The following is an 18,401-nucleotide window of genomic DNA, read 5'->3' as shown; positions in this document are numbered from 1 at the left end:
AAAGCAAATAGCAAGTGTTTGATTCATAGCTCCAATGTCAAGCAATGAAGGGGAAATAAATTCAATGCATAGCACCTTGGTAATAAATGCTTACTATGATCAGCTCCTTACATTGGCCAAAAGTCATTAACCATTGTTCACTGTTGGGAAATACTACCTTTTCTACTTTCTATTATTAGCTAACTTCGTTTTACATTGAACAAAGCAATGTTTTCTATTGGACTCTCATTATTAGGGCTTATGTACACATTACAGTGGTACTTCTAGTTACAAACTTAATTCATTCCGAAGGTCCGTTCTTAACCTGAAACTGTTCTTAACTAGAGGCGTGCTTTTGCTAATGGGGCCTCTTGCTGCTGCTGTACCTCCGGCACACGATTGCCGTTCTCATCCTGGGGCAAAGTTCTTAACTCAAGGTAACTCTTCCAGGTTAGCGGATTTTGTTACCTGAAGCGTTTGTAACCTGAGGTGTTTGTAACTTGAGGTACCACTGTATATCTTTATAGTGCATTCAAAGCACTCCTTCCCCCCCCCAGAATTCTGGGAACTGTAGTTTGTTAAGTGCTGCTGGGAATTGGAACACTTTAAGGCATAAACTACAGTACCCAGAATTCTTAGGGGAGGAATGTGCTTCAAATGTGCTTCAAATGTATACAGTGGTACCTCGGTTTATGAACACAATTGGTTCCGGAAGTCTGTTCATAAACTGAAGCGTTCATAAACTGAAGCGAACTTTCCCATTGAAAGTAATGGAAAGTGGATTAATCCATTCCAGATGGGTCCGCGGCGTTCGTAAACTGAAAATTCGTAAACCGAGGTGTTCATAAACCGAGGTTCCACTGTATTGTGTATTCAGCATTAAGTCTAAATGAGGTGGTGCCTTGCTGACCATACATACACATTCCCAGGTACCCCCAAAGCCCAACTACCGTGTACAAGTCATTCGGTTGGTGAATTCACTTGCACTGTTGCATACCCTCCAACATTTCTCCGATGAAAATTGAACGTCCTCTCTAACATTTCTCTGATGCAAATAGAGATTTTTCTAAGGGAAAGCGAGGCATTCTGGATCAAATAAAAAACTGGGACAGCTTCTGTAAATCTGGGACTGTCCTTAGAAAACAAGGACACTTGGAGGGTCTGCTATTACCTAGAATGACTGTGAACAGCTTGGGTACAGCAACGGAACAGACACAGCTTTTGGAGCATTGCTGATGGATGCCCTGAGCCAATTCCATTGTTTGCTGTTGCCAGTGCACCTACTATAAGGCAAGAGAGCAGGCATGGCCACAGTCAAGTGGGAGGAAGCTCAGAGTGTGCAGCAGTACCAGCCATTTTCAGCTGTAGGCTGATTCACTGAGGATGTTAGTATTGCTGTGTCAACAGCAACATGCTAGAGATTAAGAGAGTCCTCTTGTTGGCTTACAGAGGATTCAAAAATGGCTGGTGCCAGCAACGGAAATCACATCTACGCATGTCCGGAAGTGCGTAGATGCGACTTCCGGTGTTGCTTTGCCCATCTACGGGCACCAAAAATGGCCGCCGGCGACACCGGAAGTCGCGTCTACGCACTTCCGGACATGCGTAGATGTGACTCTTGGTGCTGGCGCCGACCATTTTTCCTGGGCGAAGCAGGAGAATATAAGGGAGAATAACGGGAGACGAAGTGATACAGGGGACCGCCGGGAAAAGGTATGAAAAACGGGAGTTTCCTGGGAAAAATGGGGTACTTGGCAGCTATCTATCTATCTATCTATCTATCTATCTATCTATCTATCTGCCCGCCTGCCAACCAGCCCAAACAAATGTGCTAACCATTTCGCTGCATCCACTCATTAAAAGTTGCAGCAGGATAGGTGAGAGCTGATGTGTAACTGGCTGCCCCTGTTCAAAGTCGTCCTCAGCTTTGTTGGGCTCCTTTAGCTCTCCGCTCCTGCCCTACGGGCCTATTACACATCCACCAATGAGAAGGGAGTGTCGAGGAAACTGCACAAGTCAAGTCGCCCCCTCAGAGGAACTGCAAGCACAAACCTTGCTGGTTCACGGGGCCTACAGATGTTATTATTTCTGAAACTGCATAGGATACACAGCCCCCTTCCTCTTTAGAGATGAGCTAGCATTGGGATCACGTATTGTAAGCTCTTTGGCATGAGTTCGTAGCTCACACAAGGAGCAGAACTCCACTAAGGCAGTCCGCAACTAGAAATGTTAGGGTGCAAAGGAGAAAGTGGAGCAATTTGACTTCGTATTGGGCAACTGGGTAGAATGCTACATGCACGCTTTCCCTCATATTGCCATGAGTAAGGGTGACTTAATTTTCTTCTTTTTCTTAGTGAAAACTGAACATTCAGGGAGGGGCCTGGAATATCCCTGAGAGGGCCGTCCCTGCAGTCTCCTCTCCACAACAACCATCCTGCTACTAAGTATAGGAACAACAGCACCTATTTATGTTCGTCAAGTGCTTGGGTTTGGCTAGGTAATTTACATTACACCAAGGTATTGTGGTTAGCCTAATATGTTCCATTTCAGATTTGCCATCTGCCTTCACATTTTAATTAACATGCTTATAAAAGAGCAGCAGGTTGCAAATGTACACGAATGACTGAAGAGGAAACTGATATGCTCAATATGGATAGATGTTTTACCTAGATCTCAGTTAATTTCACATGTGGGATGCCTTTCTCGCATTCAGATCAGGTTATATCTCTGCCTGTAAAATTACCAAACGATGTTTTGCTTTTGCGTTTTCTTCATCAAGACGTGTCTCACCCAAAAGTGCTTTATTTAGAACCTCAGCAACATTATACAGAAAAAAGACTGTTTCTCAATACCATATTGGAAAGGGAAAAAAATATATACTTCTTTGGTAAAACTGTTGACAGACGTTACTAAAATGAAAATATTTGTATAACTGTTTAAATGTCAGATGGATTCAGACTCAATATAGGACTTCATTCTGTAGAACCACATGCAACTCCTTGTTCATATAATGCAAAATAAGAAGAATTATAGGCCTGTTTGAGTAATTAGTTTGCAATCCTAAACTCAGGATTTACTTCTGCTGCATAGAAACGTCCTGCAAAGTGGATCTACCAATTACCACAGACTGAGAGGAACAGTTTAATTTTAGAAACACCATTTAACAGCCAGTAGCATGGCCGAAAGGTCACAGTGCTATTTCTTCTGGAAAGGACTTGTAAATAAACCATAAGTCATTTTGCACCCACTTTACGATTTAATATTCTTCCCAGCTCAAGCTGAGGGGGGAATCACTTGGAAGGAGAATGTCAGAACTGAAAAGGAGTCGAGAACACGGTTTCAGCAGTTCACAGCATGTTTAGAATTTTATTTTAGTTTTAGTTTTAAAGGAAGCCACCTAAAACGAGGTCAGAATATTTGTGCATTTATCCCAGTACTGACTGACTGGCACCCCAGCGAAGGGGTCTTTCACATCACCGGCTGCATAATTCTTCTGTCTAGATATGCCAAGAATTCAATCTGAGACCTTGGCTGTTTCTTGTGCTGAGCTATAAGCTCTTCCTCGAATTTCCTCAGAATAAACAAAAGTAAACATAAAGCCCCCTTTTAAGCAATGGCCTTCCTTTAAAAACATCTAACAGCCCCGATTAGAGAGGTTTTATTAGTCTGCCTTTTCTGCAAGATACACACCAGTCTTCATTGCAGCAACCCATAGAGTTTACTACATAAACGGCAAGTCATTTCTGCTACAGTTAAGCTCAGATTTGACCAAGGAAAGATGCCCAATTCTACACTTTAATCACTTACAGAAAAAGTGCGTTAATAAGGTTTCTTTTTGGGTCCCCATCCATAGTCTGCTGAGATCAATGAAAAGGCTCCACTAAGAGATGGATCAAATTGTTAAAGAGGAACAGCAGATAGGGATGCAATGTAGGAAGCAAACACTGAGGTCCTCCAGTATTAATATATGCCCATCTCATGATTAATAATATGATTCTTCTATGCTATCTTGGGGAAAGATTACAATTATTTGGCAAATTAAAAATGTAGGCATATTGAATAGGTTGCGGCTTATATTTGCAAGGTACGACTGTTGATTGGCTCCACATCTTCTCCCTTCTTTCTCCCTTTCATTTCTAGCTTATCCTCACTTTTGGGAAGAGAGACCTTCTGTATCACGATACACAAGAGCTCAACACAGAATAGCCTATTATATCACATCACTTGGTATGTAACAGTAATTGTAATCCAAAATCTAATGCTCTTTGGCCAACTAACAGCACACAACTAAAATAAACTATTCTAATTGAAGCAATAACACAAATATAGTAAACGACTCTAACTGAAGTGATAATTAAAACTTTTGCAGAATGCCAGTGCCCCCTCCCCCCCCCCAATAATGCCTAGAAAATAAATAATCGAGCTTTCAGAATCTTTCAACATCCTTCAGCGTGGGTACATTTTGTGCAACACTTACACGAGAAAGGCTTTCATAATAAAACAGCTTAGCAACTGATAGCAGCAATTTCATTCCTTTTTCCTTAAACCATGGCATTTTTACAAATGCACTATAAGGACCACAGTGTCCTGGGATCTAGCCTTGACAAAGGTTTATATCTAAAATATGGCATTGCTATGCAAAGCATAAGCATAGTCACCAGCTTTTCAATCTCTCCGCTCCAAGCGATTCTGTAGTTAAAGCCAAGAGCAAATTTCAGTGTGCATTACACTGCCATTCTATTTTACTTTAAATGTAAGTCTCATTTGTCAGTGAACTGGCTGCTTTCCTTTCCTGCCTGGAGCTAGCCCCAGTCATGTACAGTTAACAATTGGCCTTTTGATAAAGCAGGGAATTTATTGTACTGATATCTTCATTACTGTTCAGTAGTTTATTAATCACACCTCTTTTTCTTCCATACATCAGGGGCTGCAATAACATGAACAGAGCCGCCTGCAAATAATGCAGAATTCAACGTGAAACTAAATGTGCCAAGCTGAAAACAATTCATTACAGCTCAACAGAGCAAAGCTCCAAAACATGTACAGATACAACATCTTTGCACATCACATAAGGACATACTCCAGGACCTACTTCCTTATCAGTTTATTTATTAAATTTATATCACACCCTCCCTCCCAAAGGAGCACAGAATGGCAAGCACACAAAAAATAACAATTAAAAACATCTAAAAAAAATCTTTAAAAGAATTCTAAGACAGATGCAGACTGGAAAAGGATTAGAAAATGCACTGAAAATACAATAGAGATAGTGCCTGACTAATATTTAATAGAAGGGAATTTCAAAGGGTACGTGCCTTAACACTAAAGGCTCAATTCCTATACTCTACACCAGGCATCCCCAAACTGCGGCCCTCCAGATGTTTTGGCCTACAACTCCCATGATCCCTAGCTAACAGGACCAGTGGTCAGGGATGATGGGAATTGTAGTCCAAAACATCTGGAGGGCCGAAGTTTTGGGATGCCTGCTCTACACAATGAACTTTCTGATAAGATGGTTATCTGCAGTAGGTCCTCACCTACTGATCACACAGTGATCCATTGGGTTTACAACAGGTGAGACCATGGGTAGGCAAACTAAGGCCCGGGGGCCAGATCCGGCCCAATCACCTTCTAAATCCAGCCCGCAGACGGTCCAGGAAGCAGCTTGTTTTTACATGAGTAGAATGTGTCCTTTTATTTAAAATGCATCTCTGGGTTATTTGTGGGGCATAGTAATTCGTTCATATTTCCCCCCCAAAAATATAGTCTGTCCACCCCACAAGGTCTGACCGGCCCCCTGCTGAAAAAGTTTGCTGACCCCTGGGTGAGACAGTATTTTAAGTATTTTGGTCCCAAGCTGAATAGGGCTTTACACACCAAAACCAGCCCCTTGGACTTATCCCAGGAGCTAATTGGCAGCTCGTGGTCTTTCAGCACTGGTATAAGCTGGTGGCAATATTTTGCCCCAGAGAGCAGTCAAGCCACTGCATTTTGCACCAGCTAAAGCTTCTGGACCAACCTCATAGAGCACATTACAGAAATCCAGCCAAGAAGTTACCAGTGCATGGGTGACCTTTTTCGAGGAACAGCTGTAGCTGTTTTAGCAGCTGAAGCTGGTGGAAGACCCTCCTATCCATTTGGGCCTCTAGCGACAAAGATGGATCCAAGAACACACACAGACTACAAACCCTCTCTTTGGGTCAGAGTATTTTCCCACCCAAAGCAGGCAGTTGACTAATAATCTGGACTTGAGAATCACTCGCCTAAAGTGCCTCCATCTTGCTTGGATTCAACATCAGCTTGACGTTGCTGCAACGTCACCCGAGGCCGCACCCCACCAGATTGGTCAGAAAAGCTGCCATGGAATAGCCAGGCTCCACATTATCCCAAGAAACCCCAGAACGGGGATTTCTTGTAAGGCTAGATCAGAAGAGAGCGCTCTGCCTGAGACCAAAATGACACATACATTCTAAGGGCTTTCCTTGCATCTCCTCATCACCTCCAAAATAAGTCAGAATTGTCCCCACTGTTGCTAGGGTCCCTCCACTGCCCACAGGGATGAAATTGGGTAATATGGCGCCCTGAGTGAGGACAAAATCCCCCCCCCCAAATTTCTTATTTTCACAATAATTCCTGTTTTATTTATATTTTGTGCCCACTTGGCTCAGCCCCCCGTGTGGGGGAACTGCCCTAAATCCAGAATTGCTGCCCACTTCCCTCCTTTTTTTAATTGGGAAATGGGACCGTCAGAAAAGGGAGAGACAGGCAAAGATGGGCATGGAACACCCATCGGAGGAAAGGCCTGCTTTTAAATTGAGTTGCTCTGTTTGAGGGTGGGGTGTCAAGTGTTTTGAGGAGCTCTTTGTGCTCTGATTACTCACCCCACCTTTGTTTTAAAGTGCTTTAATTTTCACTCACTCGGGAATCTTCCTCCGCTTCAGTTAATGTGCTTTACACCCATTCATATAATGCTTCTTCCCCCACTTCGAACGTCATTACTCCTGCGCCAGGTAGGGAGGGAGAAGACCAGGTGTCTCCTGTGTGTGCTGATCCATGATGTGATGCTCTTCTGCATAGGTCAGCGATAGTGTGCCAACCTCCTGCTCCTTCTTCTGGCATTCTCTTCATCGCAACCTCCCACTTGGTTTTCTTCCGCTCAGGGAACTTTTGGAGAATCCTCTTGTCAATTTCACTTCTGCAGTTAGGGGGCATTTTCACTTCCTGCTTCATCACGTTACTTTTATTTATTTTATTATTATTATTTTTTAAAAAAAACCACCAGCAATGATAGCATACGTGCCATTTTGAAAAAAAAAATGTGACCCTGGGAGAACCAAATAGGGAAACCAATTAAGCCAACATCTCAAGAGAATACTGGAGAAGGGGGAGGTGTTGAGGCTCAAGACATTTTGCTGCCTGAGGCAAAGAATCCACTGGTGCATCCCCCACCCACTTGGCTGTTGATTCTTACTTCAGCATCCTCTGCTGGGCAGCAGGCTACCTTAGGGGGCACATGGCGGACTCCCAATTCAGCAGCAGCTCTCTGCCTAATAATAGGTCCAGCCCTGTAGGAATAGTCCAAGCCTGCACTGCAGTGGGCGCCCCTGCCTTGTATGCTCTGGTCTCTTTCTCCAGCGGTGGCTCTGTCTGTCTGCCCACTGTCTTATTTTCTGGTCTTCCTGCTGTCCATTTTCTCTATTGCTACTGGAAGCCTGTGGACCAAGAAAAGGAAGCTACACAGCAGTTATCGCAGCAGAGCCAGAGGAAATGTTCCCCGGCTGAGCCACTTTGGAAGCAGAAGGGCAGAGGTTGCCCTGCTTTCATTGTGCAAACATTCACAGAGCCACCTTGTTGTTGTGGTTGTTTAGTCGTTTAGTTGTGTCCGACTCTTCATGACCCCATGGACCAGAGCACGCCAGGCACTCCTGTCTTCCACTGCCTCCCACAGTTTGGTCAAACTCATGTTGGTAGCTTCGAGTACACTGTCCAACCATCTCGTCCTCTGTCATCCCCTTCTCCTTGTGCCCTCCATCTTTCCCAACATCAGGGTCTTTTCCAGGGAGTCTTCTCTTCTCATGAGGTGGCCAAAGTATTGTAGCCTCAACTTCAGGATCTGTCCTTCCACTGAGCACTCAGGGCTGATTTCCTTCAGAATGGATAGGTTTGATCTTCTTGCAGTCCATGGGACTCCCAAGAGTCTCCTCCAGCACCATAGACCCACCTACCACTTACAAATTCAAATAATACTATGTGTACCATCAATTGTAATTCAGTCACTTGAGATCTTCCTGTTTAGGGGCCCCACCCAGATGTGTTTTGTTTTGTTTTGTTTTTGCACTTCTACTCAATTCAGGGTTCCCCCGGGCTTGCTGATATTCCCATCTTCTGTGTGGATGGTTCCGCTCCAGCTACATCAGGCCCGACAGAAAACCGGGTTCACTACTATTTGTATATATAAGACAGAAGGCAAAAGGAGCTTCTTTGAAATAGCCAAGTGGTCCAGGGTCCTTTCATGACCAGCAAGTGCCCATGGAAGCACATGTTTCATTCCACTCACTTGATCTCCAAGTTATCTCCAAGGAGGAACCCTGCCATGTAATATAAAACAGGAGGACCTATTTTTATCTGACACATGCAGAGGGGAGAGGTGGAGGGATGATGCTAAGCAACAGAGTTTGACAGATATTGCAAACAGTATCGAGGTGAATCAGTTACTCATTCTTCGGAAGCCATTGCGTGTTTTGAACAGCGCTCTACCTGGTGCTCCTATGGCAGAGGAAAGTAGTGGAGCTCTAGTCTTCTGCTTTGGTGCATTATCACTTCTGCAAGATGACAGGTGATGTGACACAATAGGCCCTGTTGCCACTCCAGGTCCCTTATCCAGAGCATGGACTCATTGTGCGACATGAACTGAAGCTTCGTAAAGACTGATAATAGCGCTGTTCTCCGAAACCCCAAAGGTCTTCTCCTAGTTTGCATTAAGCACGAGGAGTCTTGCTTTGAATAAAGACATTTTGTCAGGACAATCCAGGAGGAACTGAGGCAAAGGCTGAACAATTCCCTGCCCCTTAAAATATCCAGAACTGGGTCGTAATAGCTCCTCAAGTGCCCGTCTGTTATCGTAAACAACACGTTAAAATGTGTTCCGAGAAGCCTATCCACAAAATGACATGACAGACTCAAGTGAGTGAATTGAATACAGAATGACATTTGGAATGTTGTCAAAGCAAGCTATTGAGATTAATCTGCAGCTTCCCAAACTCTGTTGATTCCTCCAAGCAACGGTTTCAGTGCCAAAGTTTGTTGCTGCTGTTGTTGGGTGAAAGGGGGTGTTATTAGACACATTTACAAGAAATGTCATCATCATTATGGTGTTAGCACATGCATTTGCATGTAAGACCCTGCAAGGTTTTGTCACGACTTCATACATGCATCTGGCCCCAGAGTTTAGCTGAGCAAGACAAGGAGTCAGAGGCTTCAATGTCGCCGGCTAAGAAACCAGACCAAGTGTCTGACTTTGGGTCCAACATCGAATAAATATTTATTGCTCACAGGCCATTACCAATGCAGTAGAGTGTCTATTGGCACAAATATGGGTAAATACAATCTCCATTTAGACAGCCAGTGTGGTGTAGTGGTTAGAGTATCAGACTAGGGCCTGGAAGAGAAAAGAGTTCAAGGCCCCCTCAGCCACAAAGCTCACTGGGTGACCTTGGGTCAGTCGCTACCTCACAAGGTTCTTGTGGGGATTGAACAAGGAGAATCATGTACATTACCTTGAGCTCTTTGAATAAAAGGGCAGATGGAATCAATCAATCAATCAACATCTGTTTAGGGAGGCTTTTACTGTTTAATCGATTATTTTATTTTATTTTTCTGTTGGAAGCCGCCCAGAGTGGCTGGGGTATAAATAATAAATTATTATTATTATTATTATTATTATTATTATTATTATTATTATTATTATTAAATGCAGTCAAAATTAAAATAAACCTCAAAATATCCTGAGGTTCATTTTAAGATTTAACTTGCTCAAATTAATGAGTCTCCTTTACAAACCACACTAACAATTGCTTCAAGATTCTCACTTGGATTTTCTTCACGGCAACTGTAGGCAGCGCAAATTGATAAGATATACAGCATACTCATGTTCACTGAATGACAAGTAAATGGCTACCTTTAATATTGGCCACCCACTACATTGCTAGTGGACCAGACTGAGTTTGTGACTTCCAGTCTGATGTGGGGCACTAAATCGAAAGTTGGCAAGCAGGAGCCCCCTGGACCAGATACCCAAGATACCACAACCTTCACAGACACTTCCCTGTGGGCCCGAGGAACTAAGTGCCCCCCAACCCACCACGCTGGGCCAACACTGCATGGAACACACCAGGCAGAAGGCCAGAGACTGCAGGATAATATAGTAAACCCCTATTCGTATTCCTATGTATAATGCAGACGAACATGAAGCTTTCATTGAGATGTTAGGAAAAATGACCTTGAAGCAAGTTTCTATTTGGCTTCTTTGAATACTAGAAAGTATGCTCTATGAATTTTTTCATTTGCCCCTCCCACCCCCCCAAAAAAACCTCCCCAAAGCCCAGAATATATTTGTGGCCTTTGAACTGGTCATGTAGATATAGGAATGTGACCCAGAGCTATTTTTAATTAAAGCACCCAAAACCATCTTTACCTATTTTGCAAGGTTGATAACCAGCAAATTTATTTCACAGCTAACATCTTCTGAGTATATTTACACTCTGCAAATATGGTAATTCTTGGCTTCAGAACTCAAACTCCCTGGCTCCCTGAACTGCTATTTAAATGTAACACGGATGAACGACAGACGGCTTTAAATTATCCCAGATTGCAGCCATCTTCGTGTTAGCTAACAAGGATCTAAGGGTAAAGATTCTTCAGAGCAATCTGTAAAAACAAATTCATGGGGGCAGATCCCACAAAGGCTTAGCTTTGTGTGTGTGCGTGTGAGGGTCTTCAAAACACAACATTCTCCTAAAGTAAAGGTTAAATCTAGGGCAGCAGTAGGAAAGCTGTGGTCCTCCGGTGATTGCTGGACGTCCGTTTCCATCAGCAGAGATTGGCAGTCCAGCAAATAAGGAGGACCATGGGTTCCCCACTCCTATTCTAGAGCAACAACATATCAATTTTAATTGTTGTGTCATCTTTAAATAATGTGGATCTTGTACAACACAATCCAGAATCTTCTAAACAACAGGACAACTAACACATTTCCCAGACTGGTGAAATAGGGGTGCAATGCACATAGACTCACTCCATTTCTATGGCTTTAGTTTCAATATCATGCTTACTACAATTGTTAATGTATTTCCTCACAAAGTATAGCTTGCAGTTGTGCCCAATAGGATCCCCATTAGTTTACACTTAAGATAAAAAAATTGAATGATTTAAAATAAAACCAATACCTCATGATACGTCTGCTTCATGTTGCGTCTTTTCAGGTTACGGACACGCTGAACCCAGAAGTCCCGGAATGGGTTACTTCCGGGTTCGGCGCGCCTGTAACCTGCACGCATGCGCAGAAGCGCTAATTCACGCTTTGCACATGCACAGAAGCGCCACATTGCATCACGCACGTGCACAGATGCGGCACTTCATGTTGCGAACAGGCCGCCGGAACGGATCCCATTCACAACACGAGGTACCACTGTAATGTACAACATCACTTTAAAATGTAAAACGAATTAAGGCACAGGGAATGCAACACCACCATAGCAGCTTGAATTTATGTCTCTTACAATCAGGTGAAAATCCTTTGCAGTCCTCCTCAAAGACAGCCAAGAGCAGGCCGGCCTGCGATCCTAGAAGAGATCATTCCCTAGGGAGGCCCCCCCACTCTAAGAAGACCCTCCTCTTTGTAACCATATACAGAGCCTTAGAAAGATACCCAAAGCAGGATCTCAGTACATGATCTGAACCCACAACATACGCTCCAACTGCCCCGAAAATACAGAGAAAATACATCACGGCTTTCCACTTTTTAACACAGAGTCCCAAATTCCCAAGAGGCCTTCCCTTCAGTACAGCCTTTCAACGTGTTACTGGAAGTTCAGTTCCATGCATTCCTTTAACACATTTCTTAAATCTATGCCTCCCGCTCCCTTCATCCTCCACTCAATATGGCGTCACTTCTTAGAATCATAGAGTTGGAAGAGACCACAAGGGCCATCCAGTCCAAGCAGGAAACACCATCAAAGCATTCTTGACATATGGCTGTCAAGCCTCTGCTTAAAGACCTCCAAAGAAGGAGACTCCACCACACTCCTTGGTAGCAAATTCCACTGCCGAACAGCTCTTACTGCCAGGAAGTTTTTATGAGAGCAAGATCTGGGACACCTAAATGCCTCTAAGAAGGGTTTTCACCATTTCTCTGATCCTCATTCGCTTGGTCTCCCATAAAGTGGGTGGCTGGAGGAGCAAAGGGGGTGGGGCTTGTCTATGATGCCGTTGCCATGGCCGCCGGGGGGTCGCGGGCACTGAAGGGTCCCCTTTATGGTTACTTGGCGCTGGCTGATAAATACTGACCTAGTGTAGAGAAAAAATGCCCACATATCTGTTTAGGGTCTGAAGCACACAGACATCTGTGTGTGCTTGCTCAAAATATGGCTAATTTCTGTGTACGCTTGCATGGGACACGGCTTGACGTATGAGTTGTTATATGCTGTCAGTCCTATACCACTAGACCCTGAGGGTTGCTAACATCATTCCAAAGACTACAGTTTCTTGCAGAAGAATTGTTTTAAAATAGATACAGGTTTTCCTGTTCATAATTAATACATTCCTTTATTTACAATGTTTTAATCCGACCATATCTTAATTCAAATCAAAGTGATCATTCAGTACGGTGGCAAGTCTTTTCACATACCGGTAGCATTCTGCTGTTCAGTCGTATTACTAGATAAAGGTTTTTTTTGGGGGGGGGGACCCACAACACCCAGAATTACTTCATTTGAGCTGAGCAGCATTATAATTACTTGGGGGAGTTTAAAGAATTAGATAATCAAGATAACTCTGCAAGGTCAATAAATAAGAAGTGAAAAGGAAATTAAGCCAAAATTAAGGAACAATAAACTGAGGCTATTTTTAAATGGAGCATAATAATATTGGATGCTAATATATTTCTGATATGATATAGACTCTTCCCCCCCCCCCCACTCTTCTCCAAATACTACTGACAGCCACGGCATATGCCTAACACATTTTTGCACACTTCTTATTTTGCAATAAGCTGTACAAACAAAGTAGCACCTAAGCCTTTTGCAAATTAATATTCTGAGACCAATTTCACAAGACTATGCATGCAAATGACCTCAAGGTACTTGGTGCTCCTAAGCAGTACCAGTGATTTCCATGCACTCATCAGAGGGTCATTAAACCAGCTTTTTGCCAGGTCAGCCTTGCCAGGTACTTGATGGTAATTTAGGAAGAGCACACTGTAGAATGAACATGTTTTCCTAAATGTTCAGATTCCCCATAAAATGGAACAGAATTATGCCAGACAGCTTGACACCAGACAGTTCTCGATAATTCTGCCCCACCCTTCTCTCCAGTAAGCACCCAACTCTGTAAAGTAAACATCAAAGTACTAATTATCTAAATAGCTGGCTAGCCTTCTCTTAACCAAAGTAACCTGGATGTGAAAAATGAGCAACCCTAATTAAACACGCTGTTTCTTGGCGTTGCAGTGATTGCTTGGCATCATAGCTTGATGATCAAGTGCCCTTCTGAACTTGAGGCTAATGAAGTGGGGTTTTGCCTAGAGAGCTGCGAAATGCCCATGTTTATGATGAAAACATTATCAGCCTGCAGTTGTTTTCAAAGGCATTAAGTTGACACAGCAGGAGCACATGATATTGCTCATTAAAGTGCTAATTGCAGGACAGAATAGGACCTCTCCACTCACTCACTCACTCACTCACTCCAAAGCCTTCTTCAAATCTTCTTTGTTTGCATAGGCCTAAACCAGAGATGGTCAACTGCTAGCAAAAGGGCAGGATCCAACCCCAGTGCAATTCTATTTGACCCCAAACAGTCCAGACAAATTTCAATCAAAATGTGTAGAAAGTTTGCGCCACATTTTACCCATAAGAAGGAGATGGAGACATTTCACGCATTTAACATTACATTTCACCAAATGTTTTTATACGACATCCCAAGTCTTTGCAAAATTGTGAATCTTTTACTGCAATATGACTTCATTAAAAAAGAAAGTTGAAGGAGGAGGAAGAAGAAGAAGAAGAGGTGGTGGGTGGAGGAGGAGATTTCCAGATTGGGCAAAACCAGTTTTAAAATACAATACCAACAATAGTTACAATCAAGATAATGGGGCAGTTCCTAAAATATAGACACTGACGACCTGAAAGGGGGTCAACATTATGTTGCATAAAGGTATATAATCAGTGCACTGTAGTGAGAGATGGAGGCCCAGTTTATTATAGAGGGACTAGTTCTTCTACTCTCTTTAGGATTCCCTGGCAAAGATACAGGGTTTGGGGGTGCCAGATTCCCCATAACTCCTGATAGATGTGGCAGTCTGTTAAATGCATAAAGCTGGACAGAGGGACAGAGGGCCATGGCTGATTTCTGCTGGCATGGGAGAAGCAAGAACCTCTTGGAGAGTAATGGTGTGAGCCCCTCCATCATAGCTTCAGGTTGTATATATGTGTGAATAAACCATATATCATAAAGACACCACAGTCTGTGTTGTGCCTCATTTCCAAAGGAAACACGAACTCTGGGAAAGTGCCTGTACCCTTGGAATCCTGCACCGCTCAGAGACTGGGGTGGCGTGTAACAATACATAATATTAGGCTGCATTATCTCTTATCATTGCAGCACGGCATGATTTCAAGTGTTTCCTTATATAAAGCAGAGTCACCTGATAATTACGAGGTCACAGCTGATGTCTGTTTTAAAGCACAATAAAAGATAAAGCAGGCAGATTTCTCCAAAGAAAGTGGGCATTGGTTTATTAAGATCCCAACATACATGTCAAATACTACATTTCTTATTTAGTCAGAGGTCCCATTGAATCCCTAAGGGGTTTGTTTAATCAATACAGATCTAATCCCAACCAGCCAATACCAGTGCAGAAGTTGGGAGCACAAGACCCTGCAGGATCTCTAATGCTTTTGTAACAACCAACCCCTGGGTGAGTTGCAGTAGAAGATCAGGGGCAGGAAAGCTCTAGTGGGGTGGATTCTATCCATGGGTTTACTTTGCCTGTCCTTGGTGTAGTTGGTTCACAGCATGAACAAGAACAATGCTAAAACAACAACAAATAATCTCTGCCGATTCCCCCCGCTGCCAAATGCCTTCGAGTTCTTCTGCGTTCGATACCTACCTCTGTGATGTTTTCTTATATTTTCTCCTGCAGAAAAAGAACATAAATAAACATGAGGAATAAGTAGGGTCAACCTAGGATGAGGATGGAGATGGTGAATGGATCAGTGTTTTCAATAATGGGAGGAGGTGAAGCTTTAGCATAAGATCCAAAGGACAAGTTTGTTGATGAGGAACCTCCAGAGCAGCTAACTCCTTGGAGTCAAAAAAATGTGCCATTTTTCTACCATGCATATCCACCATTCCAGTCATCATAACCAGGCAATAAAAATCCCTGGTATTATAAATCTTCCATTTGCATGTTACAGCTGAAAACAACGCAGACACAAGAGCAGTTGCCTCCCAGTCTGGTCTATATAGCAGCGATCACCTTTCATTTCTTGTTGGCATTTATTTGTTTGTATTTTCAGCATAACTCCCCCAAAAGTCTGATCATCAATCACCAAGGCTGTCTAGAACTCAGCAACTGAATTTGACAGATGCAGCCTCTGAGCGGCAACCCTGGAGAACAGTACTAAAGTCAACTGAAGAGCAATGGATTAATATACCGATTTAAACTGATGCATAGAAACAGTGTATAGTAAACACAAAATAGGTAATAAGTTAAAATACAAATCATGAATCACAATCACAGCAACATTTATGGACTTCAAGAAGAATGTGTGAAAAGGGGGTAGGGAATACAGGTGGGCCTTAGGTGAGATAAGTCTCAAGTAAAAAAAAAAAAGCACGGACCAGAATATATTCAGATTTGGTGCCTGTCTTATGACATGGGAATGGGGAATACACAGCTGAAGGCGAGGTGCCCTGTTACACCAGGGATTTCCATACTGAACAGATCATCTATATATGATTCTGCCACAAAGAGACAGACATAATACAGGAAGACAATTTATACCCTCTTGTGTAATTTTTAGGGCTCAAGGATTCTTAGGTGATCTGCGGAGGGCCTGTACCTCTGTAGAAGAGCACATATTTTTAATAGTCCCATGTTTGATTTCCAGCATTTACACCTAATGAGCCTTTGGTGACAGGACTGCAAAAGACCGATGCCCGAAACCCAGGAACAGCCCTGCCATTCAGAGCAGACCACACCGGGTAATTAGATCAACCACCCTTCCCATATGTTTTGGACTACAAATCCCATCAGCCGCAGCCATGGTGGCTGTAGTCCAAAAAATAGGAAGGGCACCAGACTGAGGAGGGCTGAGACAGGCCCTTGGTGGCTGACCCAGCAAAGTATTTGATCTGCTAAGACATATGCACACATTGTCACTTGATGTTACAGTCATCAAGTGATTGGCACACACATGATGCTAGTGACTTTCCCAACTCCTCTCCCCAATTTTTCCCAATTGACAGGGGTTTCACCAATTTTATCCTCTCAATGGCCTCCCATTCAAAGTGATTCCCAATACTTTTCCTGAAAAAAATGTAAGCTGTTGACACTCAAAACGTCCCCAATATAATGGTAAGAACTTGTTGCTTGAACTTCCTTTTCCCTCCTCAGTACAGGAGCCCAGAGTCTGACCACTGGGAGCGAGTTTTCAACATGCCCTCTTTGTTCATGCTTTCTCTTATAGATTCGACAGCAGATCTTTGAAACAGCCAGCCATGGGATGTCGTAACAGTCAGCAGGAATATGCAAATTCCTGGAAGTCAGGAATATACAGAGGCATAAAAACCAGCCTTCTTGCTAACAATGGGAACCTGCAATATGTGGGTGCAGGAGGTTCAAAAAAGTTAGAAGGTAAGGAAAAAACAGATTTCACTTTCATAAGAAGGTAAGACGAGCCCGGTAGATCAGGCCAATAGCCCAATTAGTGTAGCTACAACATCCTGTCTTCACATTGACCTCACATTGACCCAAAGCAGGACCGGAGTGCAACAGCACTCTGCCCTCTGGTGATTCCTAGCAACTGGCACTCAGAGGTACTGCAGTAAAAATATTGCTGCAAATTTGTCTAAGATGCATTAAATTTCTCAAGACTGCATAGCTCCCAAGTACCCCGTTTTCCCCGGGAAACCCCCGTTTTTTCATACCGTTTCCCGGTGGTCCCCCGTATCGCTTCGTCTCCCATTATTCTCCCTTATATTTTCCTGCCGGCGGCCATTTTTTTTCCTGATTTGCCCATCTATGGGGACAGAAAATGGCCAGTGCCGGTTTCAAAAGTCGCGTCTATGCATGTCCGGAAGTGCGAAGACGCAACTTCCGGTGTCGGCATTGGCCATTTTTGGTGCCCATAGATGGGTAAAACGACACCAGAAGTTGCGTCTATGCACCTTCCGGTGTCACGCGGCTGCCGGTCCCGGATTCTGCAGTCCGGGACTTGGCAGGTATGGGACTGAAATTAGCCAGTATCTTGGATTTGCCCATTACAGTACAGTGATCAAATGGCAATATCTTCAAGACCATTCACACATGCCTCTCTGGAATGCAACTACCTACAGCAGCTTTATCCGATCCTGGGATGGAGCACTTTGCAATTAATTATGACAGCAGAACAATGTGAGGGAAAGCTGTCAAATGCAGAGGTTTGCATTGGTTCATGCGACTGCCGCTCACAACTTCAACAGACCTTACAAAGCGGCCCTCAAAAGTGAATGGATCTGAAAAAAGTGGAAGGGTTATTCTCCACATAAAATAATGGGAGGGAGGAGTCAATTCCCCAGAAGAATAGTCCCCCTTCTACTTTACCACATGATTTTATATTAGTCAAATGAATTGCTCCTTCACTCCTACTCAGGTTTTAAAAATAATCTGAATTGCTTTAAGTTAAGCTCAACTCCAGATAACTCTTTAGTAATTGACATTGCATGTCTCTCTATTTATTGTATCTGATGTTTCTTAAGTAAATTGAGCAAATTTGCAAGTGAGAATATCTTTTTTGTTTCCCAGCCGAGTGAGCTCCACTTTGAACCTGTCATGTTAAAAGTTAATTTGTACATTTATCACCAGTTTTTAAAGTATAGTGACTCATGGCATTATACACATTATAGAATCCAAATGTTACTCATGTCAAAGTTTGAGTCTTTGGAAT

At 43.2% G+C, this 18,401-nt stretch overlaps 1 protein-coding gene across 7 annotated transcripts in view; it reads right to left on the bottom strand.

The window, feature by feature from the left end:
- PDE1C (phosphodiesterase 1C) overlaps positions 1-18,401 on the bottom strand; it is a 300,153-nt gene that overhangs the window by 103,698 nt on the left and 178,054 nt on the right. Inside the window, exon 4 of one of the 7 annotated variants that reach the window (XM_088653444.1) lies at positions 15,362-15,388. The exons of the other annotated variants lie outside the window; for them this stretch is intronic. Coding sequence (XP_088509570.1) covers positions 15,362-15,388 — 27 coding nt within the window. The remainder of the gene's footprint in view (positions 1-15,361; positions 15,389-18,401) is intronic. 7 annotated transcript variants of the gene reach the window in all.

Source organism: Zootoca vivipara, chromosome 11 (genome assembly GCF_965207765.1).
Source record: "Zootoca vivipara chromosome 11, rZooViv2.hap1.1, whole genome shotgun sequence".
NCBI lineage: Eukaryota > Metazoa > Chordata > Lepidosauria > Squamata > Lacertidae > Zootoca > Zootoca vivipara.
The sequence above is the reverse complement of the archived record's forward strand: the minus strand, read 5'-3'. Positions and strand labels throughout refer to the sequence as shown.